General features: G+C 36.5%; 1 protein-coding gene and 1 pseudogene across 1 annotated transcript; both read left to right on the top strand.

The window, feature by feature from the left end:
* Positions 1-1,586: 1,586 nt before the first annotated feature.
* Positions 1,587-3,379, top strand: LOC118850970 (annotated as a pseudogene).
* Positions 3,380-12,595: 9,216 nt separating this feature from the next.
* On the top strand, positions 12,596-13,531 carry LOC118851459 (olfactory receptor 2A1/2A42-like). The gene has a single exon (XM_036760918.1). The coding sequence runs from the start codon at positions 12,599-12,601 to the stop codon at positions 13,529-13,531; it is 933 nt and encodes a 310-aa protein (XP_036616813.1). The 5' UTR covers positions 12,596-12,598.
* Positions 13,532-17,619: the final 4,088 nt, after the last annotated feature.

The following is a 17,619-nucleotide window of genomic DNA, read 5'->3' as shown; positions in this document are numbered from 1 at the left end:
TATTTCCCTCCATCTTGTTTTCCCCGTGTATCCTAATCTCTTCTTTTACTCTGTCCATTCTCAAAAGTGTTTTGCTCCTGACTTCACCTCCTGAAATGGCCATCCCTTCCATGAGCTCCCCAACTTTTCTTGTCCCCTTCCCTTCATACTGTGTGGCAAGGTATATTTCTACATCCATCTGAATGTGTATATTATTCCCTCCTTCAGCCAATTCTGATGAGAGTAAGGTTCATGTTCCCTCCTCCTTGCTTCCCCCATTTTCACCTCCACTGTAAAATCTCTTTCAGGTCCCTCATGTCAGATAATTTATCCTATTCTACCTCTACCTTTCCTCTTCTCCCAGTGCATTCTTCTTTCTCATCTCTTAATTTTATTTTTTAAATAATCATACCATCATCTTCAACTCATACCTCTGCTTTTTGTCCATGTATACTCATTCTAACTGCCCTAATGATGAGAAAGATTTTACTAATTATAAATATAATTTCCCATGTAGGAATATAAACAGTTTGACCATACCAAATCCTTTATGATTTCTCTTTCCTATTTACCTTTTTATGTTTCTTTTGCATTTTTTTTGAAAATCAAATTTTCTATCCGGCTCTGGTCTTTTCATCAGGAGTACTTGAAAGATCTCTATTTGAATGTCCATTTTCCCCTAAAGGATTATACTCAGTTTTGCTGGATAGGTGATTCTTGTTTGTAATCTTAGTTCTTTTGCCTTCCAGAATATCATATCCCAAGCCCTATGATCCTTTAGTGTAGAAGCTGCTAAATCTTGTGTTTTCCTGACTCTGGCCCCACTATAATTGAATTGTTTCTTTTTTGGCTGCTTGCAGTATTTTCTCCTTGATCTGAGGAGTCTTGAAGTTAGTTATAATATTCCTGGGAGCTTTCATTTGGGGATCACTTTCCAAAGATGATCAGGGAATTCTTTTGATTTCTTTTTTTACACTCTGGTCCTACAATATCAGGGCAGTTTTCCTTGGTAATTTCTCCAAAGGTGATGTCCAGATTCTTTTTTTGACAGCTATATTTGTATTATCTGTTGTCTATATTTATGTCTATATCTGTCCATTTTACCAACAAGCAAAAGTCCTATAATGTGCACATGTGCATGTGTATGAGTGAGTGTGTGGGTGTATGTGTGTGCGCATGTGTGTATATGGGGCAGCTAGGTGGCACAGTGGACAGAGTGGTAGGCCCGGAGTCAGGAAGAGTCATCTTCATGAATTCAAATCTGGCCTCAGACACTTATTAGCTTTGTGATCCTGCGCAAGTCCCTTAACTCTGTTTGCCTCAGTTTCCTCATCTGTAAAATGAGCTGGAGAAGGAAATGGCAAACCACTCCATTATCTTTGTCAAGAAAGCCACAAATGAGGTCACAAAGGGTCAGGCACAACTTAAAAATAACAAAAAAATCAGTATACAATATTACTTAATAAATAATAGTGATAACAGAGGCAGCCAAGTTGGCCCACTCCCTTCCCGACCTAGCAGGCAGGCCCATGGGAGGCGGCCCCAGCATGTGGAACATGGAGCCATGGCCATAAAAGCCAGCACCATGAGGATCCACAGCAAAGGCCATGACCCAGAGAGTTGAAGAATTTCTCAGCAAAGATATGTCACTTAATTTCAAATAAAAAAGAAGCAAAATATGCTCAGACATTGGGGTGTACTTCTCCTGTCCCAAGTCTGGATCAACATGTACAGGAGGAAATACTTCACCTCATCTTAGCTGTGATGGAAGTTCATTCAAGACTCCAGAGCCAGTATGTAGGAGTAGAGGAAAATTATCAGTTGAAAAAGCTATCAAGGAACATGAATTCATCCCTTCAAATAGCATCCCGTCAAATGCTTTATCTTGGGGAGTGAAAATTCTTCGTATTGATGATATTAAATACTATATTGAACAAAAGAAAAAAAGAACTGTATCTGATCAAGAAATCAAGCACATCACTAAGAGAGGTGGGAAAATGAATAGGTATTCAGAAAACAAAAACAGGAAGACTCAAAAAGCCATTTGTAAAGGGCGTTACAGACCGTTTTACCTTTAGCTGTCCAATATACCTCTTTTAAAGTACTCTGTTCCTAAGCCCTGTAGTCAGTTTGATATGGATAAAACATCTGGTCTGCAGAAACAAACATAAGCTAAACAAACGAACAGAATAGGCGGTGAAGCCGATGAAGGGCGCTGCCCTCCGCCTCAGAGAGAGCAAGAAGAAGGGCTACTGTGAGTGCTGCTCCCAGAGGTACAGGGCACTTCAGGCTCATCTTCTAAGTGAACAACACAGATACTTCGCACAAAGTACCCAGTATTATGTTGAGGATATCATATCCAAGTTGGTCTATGACTTCATAGAATACAAAAGCAATATATCCAGAAGAGTAAAATGCAGTATTGGATCTTTTGCCCCCATCATTAGAAATACTTTTAAAAGGAATGAACCTGAAAAACAGCTGCAATTGCATAGTATTTCCCCAATGACTTTTAGGGAAATACTACCAAATAGGTGATAAACCAGTATTTTCAATATGAAGAAAGCAGGGATCCTTCACAGAAGGTTGCTTCAGTTCAGAGCCCATAGATTCATTTGCTTCATGCAATCCATGTCCTTACAACTCAGCAAGCAAATTCGGGGATCATTTGGATTGTAGGAGATCTTATATAATAAATACAGTGAAGAAAGACATTGAGCTGTATTTGAAACAACCACCTCTGTATAAACATATACAGGGATATACTCTGGAAGTTTCTGAAGAACCAAAAACAGATTGCTGCCCATATATCCTAGAGGCATTTATGCACATTTCTGATTTTGACAAAACAGACAAAAACGTGTCTCAACTAAAATGAAAGTCAGATAGTACAATTTTTCCAGATGCCCGTCAGAAGAAGAAAGGCACTAGTTCCCCACACAATAATGGTTCTAGTCTTAAAGTCATTGGCAATTCACTAGAGCAACCTGCTGGTCAAGCTGAGATAATATCCCATAATTCTCGTGGTGAAGAACCCAAAGAAGCAGACTTAGAAAGTACAGAAAGTTTACCTTGAGGGAAGCTGTACCAAAAAGTAAAAATGGTATTAGGGAGAAAAAGAAAAAGAAGTCAGTAGAAGAATGTCAAATCACATTTAAAGAACAAAATGCAATTTCCTGCTACAAAAGAAGAAAACAGTATTTGTAGTTCACCAATGTAGTCTTTAGTGGAATTATTTCAAACCAGCAAAGATGGCTCTGAGTTTCTGGGTTTTATAAGCTGTTCAGAAAACCACAGTTCATGTGACATGTTAGAGGTTTGGGAGGAAGAAAATGGGAATAGCTTGTTGTCCATGTTTCTCTCTTCCCCATTTTTGACCTCTACGTTTACTGGATTTTAGAGGAGTTTTTTGGTTTTGTTTTTAAATGAATTTTTCAAATTAAATTAATACACCTGAAAATATTTTATATATATATGTAAAAATTCTTGTTTTATTATTTGTGTATCATCTGTACATTTTAATAACCAAATGTAAATATTAAGAATAAAGATGATTATTAGTATTTTCTTTTAAAAATAAATAAATAATAGTGTTCTACCAATTGAAAGGCCAAGGCAATACTTTATATGTCTAATAATAACAAATAAATGGAGGAAGCAATGTTTAAAAATTTAATAGAAAATAATGAATACAGGAATAAATTGGGCCTAGCATTGCTACATTTCAAATCATGTTATAATTTGATAATGTAATAATGATAAAGTTGTCAGAAAATAGAAAATTCAATCAGCACATTAGAGTACATAAACAAGGCATAGAATGAAAAGATCTGATATACCCCCAAACACTGTTTATTGGAAGCAGGACTTCATCAGACAAGAACTCCTGAGAAAACAAAACAAAAAAATTTAGGATAAAATAGGTTTAGCCCAATATCTTATACAATATACCACATAAAATTCCAAATGGATAAATGATCCAAAATAAAGCATATAGTAAATATTAAAGAATAACAAGTCATATTTTTCATAACAATGGTTGGGTGGAAATTCATAACTAAAGACGGGATGAAAGAGATTTTAAAAGGTTTAATGGACAATTTTGATCATGCAAAATTTAAGAGTCTCTGCATGGACAAAATCAATGTACCTAGAATAGGAAAGTATTGATTTGGAAAATATTTATATCAGACATTTTGGATAAAAGTTTCACATACAAAATCTATAGGGAATTGACCCATTTATAACACTGAGCTTTAAACTCCTCTAATAGTTGGGAGTAGTCAAAGGATATCAATGGACAATTTTCTAAAGAAACGCCATGGGTTTTGAAGATGCTTTCCTCCTAGTGACATTTGACACTGTGGCAGTTCTGTAAAAGGCCATTACTCCACTAATACCTGGCTTTCAGACTCCAGGAAGCCCATAATGTTATTCCAGAGCCTAGACAGACCAGACAGAACTCTTTGTAAAAAAAAAATCATATATTGATCCAACTTCCTAGTCAAACAAAACAAAACAAAACAAAACAAAACCACACACTTTCTGCATCCTGAAGATTCACTCTTCCTGTTATAGACCAGTAATTATTGTGATAGACAAGATTGCTGGTTTTTCTAGATGGAATTTAGGGGCAGTGTCAAAGCCTTGCAAACCAGTTCAAGCTTGACTCAGCCTTACATATCTTTTGGTAAGGAGGATTCCATATATCTTGCAAGAGCCACAGGTGTTGGTAGGGTTTGCTCTTCTATTTCTCTGATATTACTGTGCTTTCACAAATGAAAGTGTTTTGTTTTTTATTTTAATATAAAATATCTTTATCTTCCTAATAATTCTTTGAGACACATGCTATTTAATATCCCTATTTTACAGATTAGGAAACTGAGTCTGAGAAAGATTAAGTAACTTGCCCAGGTCACACAGCTAGTAAATGTCTGAGGCATGATTTGACCTAAGTTCTTTCAGACTCCATGGACTGATTTCAAAAAAGGATAGAGTTGCTGGTAGGTATGGGCAAACATATGCCAAGTAGAGTAGCTTGTGTCTATTGCTTGAGAGTAATATAGACCAGTGAGACATCCTGGCTTTTCTTTGGGTTCCCCATTGTAGATTCAAATTCATTTCCCTCACATAAGGAAGGGGAGAATAATAAATAAACCTAGTTTTCCTCCATTTCCTATCTAACCTATAGAATGGTGATGAAGGTGATAGGAAAGAGGAGGGAGAGAATTTGGAGGCTAAAATGATATTGGAATTCATGGAACTATAACAAATCTAAACATCTGGGGATCATATTTGTGATGTGGTCCCTAGATATATAACTTGCTGCTTTTCCTTCCTATGTATCAATCCTACTGGGTGTGAAGATGTTTTCTCCTCCTTTTTCCCCCCTGAACATATCTCCCTGGGGACTTAAGAGACAGAAATGGGTCAAAACAGTCTTTGTTTTTCCTTCAGTGTTATGGCCAGTGAATATGATATCCCACGATCTTTTCAAGAGCACTAAAAATTCTGAGTATCTGGGGACAGGATTAGATTGACTTGATCAGAGAATAAAACCTTACAGATGTCACAGTGAAAATCCTACAGTCCTTCCTCCAGGATTATCAGAAATGGGTTGCTGGGGCTTCTGTACCAACTCTACAGAAGGATTCAGGCTTAACTTAATTGCACATTCTCCACTTCACTGATTGTTCTTCTGGTACTGGGTACAATATTCACATAAAGATATCCAAGTTGCCTACTTGTCCAGAACTGTGAGTTCTCTGGAAACCTAGTTAGATATCCTGCTTGTAATTGATACCACAGTTATTTATGAAGAGAAGCAATTATTCTTCATTGAGGTTGAATTTATTGTCTTGAATAGACCAGAGCACTAGTCTGATGATCCAAGTAAAATCTATTCTAAAAATTTGACAAATAGGATATAGAAAAAGTGAATTTTTTTTCCTTTTAACATTTGTTACTTTTTAATGGTGAGGAAAGATCTATATTAGACTGTCTTCCTTGCATTATGTGATCAATGATCCTTACATAATTCCTGACCATAGACTGAAGCATAAGGGATTTTGGCTTGAGATATTTTCCTGCTGTTTAAGATTGTTACATGGCAATGCATCACAGATGGAACTTGTGAATCTCCTTTTCCTGCATTAAATAGACATAGGATCATGGGCTTTAAGCTAGAAGGGACTCTTGAGGACATCTAGTTCAATCCCTCATGTTATAAGTGAGGGAGCTGAGACGCCCAGAAATGAAATAATTTGCCCAGAGTCACACACATAAAATTTATTAAAAAACCAATGATTTGGACCCAGTCAATCCAAGAAATTTGTTATTTTTTTATATGTTAGCCTTATCAAATGACCCGCATTATAAATTCTTTGATGGCAGTCATATATTTCTTGTATCCATCACAGCACTTAACATGGTGCTGGGTAATTGATAAGCAGTAACTGTTGTGGAATGAGAAGTTTCAATTTAGATCAGGCAGGATGAGGTGAGATTTGTTTGATAGCCTATTTAAAAATAAAAAAAGGATTGCTTTACCACTCAATGATCTTTCCTTTACTATATTTATAAGACTGGATATTCAGTATATGAGGAATTGCTCATGCCTGTTATCTCTGCTAACATCATCTTACAACAAAGCTGAGGTACAACTTAAGAATAAGGATGTTTTTCTCTTCTGACTTAGAATCAAAGCACCTTGGAAATGACCTCATTCAACCTCTCTCCAATGCAGAATTCCCTTCTCCAGGTACCTATAGGTGATAATACAGCCTCTGTCTCAGCCCTTCTGATATTGATAGAATGGAGAGTTGAGCAGAAGGTCTTTAGAGCAAGGATGATTTTATTCTTTGTGTTTGTAGTTCCTGACACATAAGAGGTGCTTAACAAATGCTTGTTCATTAAGTAACAGATTAAGGCAAATTATTCCTCCTTGTAATGTCAACCTATTATCTCTTGTTCTACCCACTGGAGCAAGGCAGGGTATAGAAATTCTTCATAAGTGAATTCAGCAGGAGATTTGAGAATGTTGTAATTGAGAATGGCTTTTTTCTGCTTGGCCACAGAAAATTTTTCAGATTTTCATTTTGGTGAAGTGAAGAAAGATGCTAGAGGGGAAGAGGTTGTGGAGACATACAGAAAAGAGGAAGTGAATGTCATGCACAGGTGCCAATCCTCAGTTTAGCTCTCAAGTAATGTTTTCTACAAATTCACTGACTTCTGCTGCTGATTGAAGATTTTCCCAGCCTAAAAACTAGCAACATCTGCACCATCTACTTTAACAATGGCTTTTTACTGATGTAACTTCCATCTAGTTCAAATTGCCAGGCATGGATTAGAGCAAGACTTTAAGGTGAGTGGAAAATTAAGCATGAAAGTCCAGACTATGTAAATCATGAAGAAAGACTAAAAGTCAGGTATCTACATAGATTAATTGTACCTTTGAGGTGCAGTTAGATTATTGCATTTAGAGAAAATGTGGTTACTCTTTTTGAGATCTATACAAGTTAGCATGTAGAGCTCATGACTTCCTCAAGCCACCAGGATTTACCCATTCTCCTCTGAACAACCTTGGACTCATATTTTTCATTTTATTGTAATTTTTCCCCTTTCTTTCTCTATCCAACACTATGACTATCATAATCTCAAAAGTGTTTGGATGGATATGGATATACTGAATGCAAGATAAAGTAGATATGAACTATGGTGAAAATTAATTGTGAAAATAGGAAAACAAAGCAGTAAGTGGTTGTCACATGTTTGCTATCAAAGGTGAATTAGGCTGTCTTGGGAAGTAGCTTTCTCTTCACTGAAGCACTTTCAGGAGAATCTGGATGACTCATTATTGAGAATGTAATAGGAATAATTATTCTGCTATTGATTGACTTAGATGATCTTTAAGGTAACTCACAATTCTAAGATTCTCTGATTCTAGATTATGGGGAGTCTAAAGAAAAAAACTGACCAGAGCAAAATGATTGGAAAATTTTCAACATCACTAATAACAGAATCATGGTATTCTATAAAGACTCACCATCTTAATTTAATGACTGTTTACCTGTTTTGCTACATTTTGCTACTGACAGTACTACTCATGTAGTAACTTACACTAAATTAATTACACTTCCCTTTTTAAAATTTTCTAACCTCACCTTTTTCACCTTGTTTGAAACACCAAGTAAAATAATATACCAAAGTTGGTCCTACAGTTTTTGCTTTTAATTCCATCCCTTCCCATCTACTATGACAGCTTGCTTTATAAACTTATTTCATGAACACTATTAAATGTCTGTTATGTGAAGGATATTGTGCTAACCTTTGGAGATACACAGATTAAAAAATAACACAGTCCCTGCTCTTGATGAGCCTTAAGTCCACTGAGTACAAGTGAAGGTGCCTAACAAACACTCACGTTAAGTGTCCAAGTTAAAAGGGAGGGGGTGGAGTATAAAAGAGACAGAGGGCAAATCTTGACTAAGTACTTTAGGGAAATTTGAGAAAAAGGAAAGACAGGTGAATCAGGGATGGTTTCATAGAAGAGGTAGTTCCTGACCTGAGCTTTGAAGGAATAGAAGGGTTTTAATAGATAAAGAAACAGCCCATATCTGGTATGGAAGGGTGGCATGTGTTAATGCCCAGAGCTAGAGTTTAGGACAAATTTAGGGAACATTTTAGCTCAAACCTAGGAAGGAAAATAAGGTAAAATGAAACTAAAAGTGTTAGTTGGAAGTAAATTATGGTAGGATTTGAAAGCAAGGTTAAGTGATTTATATTTTGTCTTGTAGGTGATGGGCAGTCAATGGAAGCTTTTGAATGTAGAGAAAAAATAACATGGTAGGAAGATTATTTGTGGAAGTTTAATGAATGGGATAGCAGAAGTGAGATAAGTTACAAGGCTATTATATTAACCTAGGATATTAGGCTGTTGAGTTCATTCCTCCTCTTTCACATTCAATCTCTTCTATTGCCTCCTTCCCATTGCTTAAAACATGTTCAGATGTGACCTATCCTTAAACAAACAAAATGCCCTCCCTTGACTTTGCTGTCCCCTATAAGATACACCTCTTCTCCACTTTAATGTGAAATTTCAGGGAAGGATAGTCTTTTTGCCTCCACTTCCTGAAAACCCATCCACTCCTCGACCACTGGCAATCTGAGGCAATGTTGCCCCTATCACTCTACTGTGACCTTGTGACTAAGGTGACCTTGACCAAAATTTTCTAAGCTCATCGACCTTTGATCAAGTCTCATCTCCCTTGCTATTTCTGTAGTATTTGACACTATTGACTACTCTTCCTTCTAGATATTTTATCTTCCTCTAACTGATCTCTTTTTTCTTCTCTTAGTTGACTGACCAGTCTTCTTTGATTCATTCACTGATTCATTGTCCTTCTACTCTCCTACATGTAAACCAGGGCTACATCCTTAAACATATCTATTCTCAGCACTCTTTACTTTTGGTGGTAATTTACAAACATAATCATCACATTTGAACAGGTTGCTTATCAAAGTTTTTAGTGCATTTTGGCTGGATTCCTCCTTTGCCCCATTCCCAGGCTACCTTGTTTTATCATTACATATGGATACTATATATCCTTTATTCAAGTATAATCACTTTAAGAATGGAGGCTATGTTGTTTTTTACCTATTAGCTTGTATGGTACCTAGCATATAATAGATTTTTAATAAATGTTTCCTTAATCAATTTGACTAAATAAAAAAATTCCCCTTGCTAATTTTTGTAATTTCCCTTTGTAGATATCTTCTATACAATAATTAAAGTTGGAAGAGTCTGTGTCATGTGATCTAGCCACTCATTTCTTTAGGTAGGCTTATATTTAAGTCATTCAAGATGTATCAGTATGTGTATATATATATATATATGCATATATACATATTATATATACATACATATATATTTAAAGATCTCTGTGGATAGAGATTTTACAACATTTCTTAGAAAGCTGTCTGAATTCACAATATCTCTGAAGTATTGTTGTTGTTCAGTCACTTCTCCGTTATGTCCAACTCTCCATGACCCCATTTCTGATTTTCTTGGCAAAGGTACTGTAGTGGTTTGCCATATCCTTCTCTAGCAAGAGAACAAATAGGCAAATAGGGCAAAGTGACTTGCCCAGGGTCACACAGATATTAAGTTCTGAGGCCAGATTTGAACTTTGGAAGATGAGTCTTCCTGACTCCAGGCCTGGGACTCCATTCATTGTGCCACCTAGATAAGAATGTCAGAATTCACAAAATATAAAATCTCAAGTATGAGGATTTTTTTAAATTTTGATCTTGATGTCGGCAGCCTGTAGTCACAGCATCATATTTAAAGTCAATGATCATGTTCTTAATGCCATTATCTACATCCTTGAAAAAAAAGAGTCAGCAGCAGACTTAGAATTGCTTTTTTAAGGGGAAGTAACATTTGTCAAAATCATCAACAATAGTGCCTTTACTCAGTGTGTCAAGAAAAAAGAAGTAATAAACGATATATAAGGTCCTTCTTTTTACCAGTTATTCATCAACAGAAATTGCTTGATTACTACTGGCTCCAGTCCATTCCCATATGACTTATTGAAGCAGTTTCTAAACTTATGTCTCAATGAAATATTTTACCAGAGACCACATTTATCAAAAGCTCTTTTTTCTTTCTTTGTAGCCAGCCTATCTCTGTCACAAAAGGAAATCCAATTCCATTGACATGATTTGATATTAATATGGTATGTAAGTTACAACCTAATACCTGGTGAGCTTATTAAGTGGTGACTGAATTAGTAAATGATTTTTTAAAGTTATGATATAGTGCACCAGTCTCTCTCTGAATGACTTATTTTGTCTTCTTGGACTCAGATGGCAAAATATCAACTAAGAGAGAGAGGGAGAGAGAGAGAGAGAGAGAGAGAGAGAGAGAGAGAGAGAGAGAGAGAGAGAGAGAGAGAGAGAGAGAGGAAAGAGAGAGAGAGAGAAAGAGAGAGAGAGAGAGAGGAAGAGAGAGAGAGAGAGAGAGAGAGAGAGAGAGAGAGGAAGAGAGACAGTTCATCAGATTTCAGATCATTATAAGGAAGAACTTCTTGACAATCAGAAATATCCATAAAATGTATTTATTAACTTAAAAGTTAATGAATTTTCCACCACTAAAAATATTCAAGTGGAGGTTAGCTGAGCACATGGCAGGGATTTAATGACCTCTAAGGTCCCTTCCATATATAAGATTCATAATTTCTATAATTCTATATAAGACCAACAGATAGTATCATCAAGTCAAATCAAATTAGGTCATATCAAGTCAAGAAGCAGTGCCAGGCACTATGCTAAGTGCAGGGAATACAAAGAATGAAAAAAAAATCTCTGCTGTCAAGGAGATCATGGTCTAATAAGGGAGAAACATGCAAATAACTATATACAAACAAGATATACATAGGATAAATTGGAAACAATCTCAGAGGAAAGGCAGTAATATTAAGAAGGATGAGGAAAGTCTTCTTGCCAAAGGTGGGACTTTTAACTAGAATTTGAAGGAAGCCAGAGAAGTCAGGAGGTACAGATGGAGAAGGACAGACTTCTAGCCTTCTAGGTTCTGGAGAACAGCCAGTGAACATGTCTAGAATCAGCAGATGGAATGTCTTCTTCAAAGAATAGTAAGGAGGACAACTTCATTGAATCACAGAATACATGGAAGTGAAAGAAACCTAGAAAAGTAGGAAAGGGCTAGATCGTGACAGGCTTTAAAGTCCAGACATAGGATTTTATATTTTATCTTGGACATAATAGTAACTGAATTTTTTTAAGTAGGGGAGAGGGTGACATGGTCTGACCTGTACTTTGGCAAGATTAAGTCTCTCAGTGTGGCTCAGACTTACGGAATAGGACCTGTCTCGTGGTCCATGTGCTGGAGATGGACATATTTTGACAGGTTACGACTGTCTGTGCACATGAGTATTTAAGTGGACCCCAACAAATTACATCATAATTTTCAATATAGTCTTCTAACATTCTTTCTCATCATTAAGAGAAACCCTGGTTTTATCATGTTTATAACAGTAAATATTCACTTTGATTTGGTAGGCATGTCGATCTTTAAGTTTACATATTATAAGACTATCTCATTAGTATCCTGCTTCAATTCCTCATTAAGGAATGGTGGTGGCCTTGGGATTGACAGATGCCAACAGAACACAAGCCTCATAATGACTGTGTATCTGTTGCTGGATAATTAGCCTACATAAGCTCAGAGAAAATGATCATTTTTGACACAGAAACCCATGAAACTTTCTATTAAGGTTTTAGAAGTCTTTTGGTTGTCATAGATACAAGAAGTATGAAGTATGAATTAAGTTCCTAGGCAACATTTTGAGAATTTAATTTTGGAAAGAGCAATAATATATATTTGCATTGAAAATCAAGTTTTAAGACTTTACTAATAATATAGAGTCTCATTTGAAATATTTTAAACTCATTATTCCACAAATAAAAAAAATCTTATCTCATAAAACGGTGTTTATACAGAGCCATAGCTATTTATTGAATTGAGTTGAAATGGCATTTTTAAATATGACAGACACATATTTGACTTTTTCAATTTCTTTATCCCTCAAATAGGATTATGGGAGAAAATCAGACAATTGTGACTGAATTCATTCTGCTGGGATTTTTTCTTGAGCCAAAGATGAAGATGTTTCTATTTGGGCTTTTCTCTTTTCTCTATACTCTTACTCTTTTGGGGAATTCAGCGATTTTGGGCCTTATCTGCTTGGACTCCCGACTACATACTCCCATGTATTTTTTCATATCACACTTGGCCATTGTTGACATCTCCTATGCCTCAAATACAGTACCCCAGTTGTTGGGAAACAACCTGGATCCAGGCAAGCCAATCTCTTTTGCAGGATGTCTGATCCAAACGTTTTTCTTTCTAACTTTTGCTCTCACAGAATGTCTTCTCCTCCTGGTAATGAGCTATGATAGGTATGTGGCAATCTGCCACCCTCTCAGATATTCTGTCATCATGAACTGGAAAGTATGTACAGGACTAGCTATCACACCCTGGGGAAGTTCTGCCTTCTTGGCCCTGGTTAATGTGATTCTCATCCTGACAGTGCCCTTCTGTGGGAACTTGGAAGTCAATCACTTTTTCTGTGAACTCCTATCCATACTGAGGTTGGCTTGTGGCAACATCTGGGTCAACCAGGTCATGGTTTTAATCACCAGTGTTTTATTTTTACTGGGTCCCTTCTGCTTGGTTCTGGTCTCCTACATGCATATCATCTGTGCTATCCTAAGGATCCAATCTGGGGAAGGACGAAAAAAAGCATTCTCCACTTGCTCCTCTCACCTCTGTGTCGTTGGGCTCTACTTTGGTAGCGGCATTGTCATGTACATGATCCCCAATTCTAGCAATCCTGAGCAGCAGAAGAAAATCCTTTCCCTATTTTATAGCTTCTTCAATCCTACACTGAACCCTCTGATTTATAGCCTGAGAAATACAGAAGTGAAAGGAGCCCTGAGGAGAGTGTTGGGGAAAGAGAGACCAAAATGAGGTTCTTTGGGGAATATCTAAATGTACAAAGAAGGAAGGTAATGGCATGAAGAATGTGAGAGAAGAAGTGAAATATTTGTCTTCTCCTATAACTTGGCATCTTGGTACCTTGAATCAGTAATAAATTCCCCAAAATATTCTGTCTTGAAAAATTCATGTTAAGTCTACATATTTGCTAGTTTCTAATCAAAACCTCTGAGCTGAATTCTGGACCTATTACACCTTGTGTCATTATCTCTCCTTTTGTCCTTCCCATCTACCCCTAACATTATGTACTATATCGCTATACCATAATATTGGTATCCTCCTTTGTTTCCATTTTGGTTGCTCTTTCTACACTGTTTCCCTGCCTCTTCTTATTCCTTTGCCTCTTTACTGCTCTTTTATCACCCTTATTCAATACTCCCTAAATTCATCTGAAACCAAGAAGACCTATTTTTCATACCATATTCTTAATAAATGTTTGTTGAACCATGGATAAATATTTTATCTATTCCCCTGCCCCTGTCTGAAGAGAACAAGGAATAACACTTAGAGGGGAAAATGCTATTTCCTGCTAGTCACCTTCAAATATTGCAAAATGATATTACTCTAACATTTTAAGGCCAAAAATAAAGAAACCTAACAATTTTTGCTTGTGAAAGAACTTTATTCATTCACCCAAAACTTGTCAGGTGTTCAATTATAGGCAAAGTAGAGCATGCCCCTATGGTCTGAAAAGGATGAAGGCCAATCACAAAGCAAGAACAAAGGATAACAAATGTGAGTGTTGCCCTAGTATCCATATAATATTAAACATTTATATGCAAGACTTCCAGTATATTGGGTGAATCTTCTATGGAGACTGAGATGCAACGTGAGCAATCAGTAAAGTGCAGTTCCACACTAATTCAAAGCACAGATGGATTTGATTATCAATCAATCAGCCAGGATATATTAAGTCCTTACTATGTACTAGGCACTGGTGATACAAACTTTAAAATTGGATACATTCTGACCTCGTGGAGCTTACACTCTACTAAAGGGAATACATTCTATTCATAAAGAAATAGATAAAGGATATATAAAAAATTAATACTAATGAAATCACTAACAACTTGATGAGACAGAAGTCTTTTGAAGGATATGTGATGAACTGAGTCTTGAGAGGAGTTAGGGTTTTCAAAAGGCAGAAATTTTGAGGGAGACCATTCTAGGCAGAGGGCAATATCCAAAGTTCCAAAGATAACTTCCTAATTTAACTTATCCTTATTGCAAATAAACTTTAAAAAGCTGTATTCTGTAACAACAGCTTTAATAAGATCTCCTACAGTCACTATAAATAACTGTACTATATATTAAGAGACAATGGAATCCTATGATGAGATAGAGAATTTAACTGTCATTCTGCAGAGACTTCTTGGTGATGGCTGAAGAGAGGATAGAGAAAAAGAACTGAGAATATGTTCTTAAGAGAACAGAATTACTCTTGTATCATGAAGAAACAAGAGGAGAATCTTTGGGGGAGGAAAGCCTTAATTGACATTCTGAGAGAAATGAATGTTTGGTTCTATGTTTCCAGAACTGAAGGGAAGTCAGCTGTTGTAGTAATGATTAAAGGTGAATTTGCCAGTGATCTTTTCCTCAGATAATAGACTGTTAATATTTATTTATGTATTTATTTTATTTATTATACTCTGAAGAAATATTATAACTAGTAACCTTTATATTTACTTAAGTCTAAGATAAGGGGACGAGAAATGTTTCAAACAGTTAAATACATATTTAACAGGCTAGTATTTTATTTATTAAATACATATTTAACAACTGATTAATACGATATGTAATTTTAATAGTGAATGAAGGGATATCTGAGCATATTCTTTGATTACTTTAGTACCCAGAGTAAAAAATGAATAAGGATAATGAGCTAGTTATAGATAGAAAGATGATCACCCTACCTATGTTGTATGAACGATTTGACCTTAAAAATCCTTGTTACCATTCTTTCCCTAAATCTTCAGTTAAAAACCACTCTGTTGGTTTTAATATGGCCTTGTGTTCTATGGATTGTTTGTCTTTGTTTTATATAGTTGGTGAGGAATTGAAGGGGGAAGCAGTCTCATTTCTTCTGTTGACAGAGAAAAGGCCTTTCTTACTAAGGATTACTAAATTAGGAATCAGGTGGGATAGTTAGAGGATGCCAGTCATCCTGGGGTAACTATAAAAATCTAGGAAATTAGGAAGGGCAGGCTTAAAGAACTGAGGGTCTGCTGAACCCATCTAGGATAGGTCATTACCATTCTGTTGCAACTGATTTAGGAAGACTTAGAGATGTCCACTGAGGGGAGAAAAGATCAGTAAGTAGATCCTGAAAGCAATAGGCCTTTATTTGGCAATTTTACTTCATGAAAAGAAAGTTTCTAACTTGAGATACCTGTGAGGAAGGGACAAGGGTTAATCCAACAAATAACCAGTAGTGAAACATAGATCCATCTAAACCTCTGGAAGGGCAAGATATATCCATAATTCAATCATTGTCAAAGTGCCCAAGTTATGGAAGAGATGATCTTTAGGAAGAGGAAAGTGATCAGTGATTCAGAGAGAGGCTGTGTCTTAACCTAGTACTCAGTTTTTACCAGGTTCTGAGTGAGAACTCTTAGTTTGGTACAAGCATTCCTGCATTCTTCTCATTTCTGTTGCCAAAAAATAGAAAGGCATTGATAAATTTGTCAGTATGGAAGGTACTAAAGATAATAAATTCAAGCAAAGGGAATGGGGGTACTAGAAAGAGGACATGCAGCACCTCAAACAGAAATAGCCTTTCATAAGAAAGCCTAGGCCCCAGAAAATTGAGAAATTTTTGTACTGTCACATTACCTCATAAAAAAAATCTTTAAAAGAGAGAATTCTGAGAAGATAGCAGAGTAGGTCAGAAATTCCAAGCTCTTAAGATTTTCCCCCACAAAAGAGATGAAATAGTGCCCCAGGGTGAATATTGAAAAGTAAAAATGAATATGAGTAGGGGCAGAACAGGGGTCCTCCTGGTACAATCAGAGAAGTTCTGAAGAAAAGTCCCAGTTATGAGGTTTGGTCTGTGGGAGAGTAAACACCTCCAGGCTAGATTCTTAAACAACAAGTAGCAACCCTGGGGTTAGCTGGGTGGGAGTCTGCCTTGCCCCAGCTGCAAGAACTTTAACACCCCCCCACCACACCCCCTGATGGTGAGTGGTGTTGGGGATCTGAGCCTGGGAAGATCAAAGGAACCTCTGCTGACAAGGAATACCAGCCTCGTGGCTGGGGGGTGAGAAGGAATCAGCAATGCCTAGTGAGTGCAGAAGCAGGGAGACAGGGATGCTACTGGTGTAGGCACTTATGGGAGGCTAGAGGTCTTGATTCCAGTTCCAAGTCAGAGGGGAGAACTGAAGGAGGATCTGAGCCAAAGACACCATCTCCCATACCCCAGAAAATAGAGGTGATTATAAAACTGAGCTAGTACCCAATTTTTTAAAATACACAAGAGAAAAAAATTCAAACATAGAGAGTTATTATACGAATTGAGAAATCCAGGGTTCATCTTCAGAAGTGGATACTGAAGCAAAAAAATCCTCTTCTATCCCAAAGATGGCTCCTTCTCCTTCCTCTTCTCCTTCTCCTCTTCTGCTTCTTCCTACTTCTTTCCCTTCTCTTCCTTCCTTTCTCTCCCATTTTCATATTCTTTCTTTTCCTTTTTATTCTACTCTTTGCTCTCCTTTCTCTTCCTTTTCTTATTCTTCTTATCTCTGATCATCTTTTTGTTCTTTCTTCTTCCTCCTCTTTCTTTTGTTCTAATTTTTTTCTCTTTCTTTAAATATTACACATATGTAGATAGGCTTCATCCATATCTCATTGAACTTGAATGCTCACATTCTGACACAAAGAAGCAATATGGTTGGATGACCTTGGCCATCATCTAAATCAGTAATATTTTTAAGGTGATGTACATACAGTATTTTACAGCAACTGGCTAGAAAAACTTTAAAACCAGGTTTTGAAAACAACTGTAGTTGCCCATAAATCTTAACGTGGCTGCCAAAGAGCTAGAAGAAATTGATAGTTGTATCTGCTCA

Source organism: Trichosurus vulpecula, chromosome 5, assembly GCF_011100635.1.
Source record: "Trichosurus vulpecula isolate mTriVul1 chromosome 5, mTriVul1.pri, whole genome shotgun sequence".
Classification (NCBI taxonomy): domain Eukaryota; kingdom Metazoa; phylum Chordata; class Mammalia; order Diprotodontia; family Phalangeridae; genus Trichosurus; species Trichosurus vulpecula.
This window is presented reverse-complemented; position numbering and strand designations above follow the sequence as displayed.

Bases quoted from the DNA above. Each gene is read 5' to 3' on its own strand.
- LOC118851459 (XM_036760918.1), top strand. From the start codon at position 12,599: ATGGGAGAAAATCAGACAATTGTGACTGAATTCATTCTGCTGGGATTT.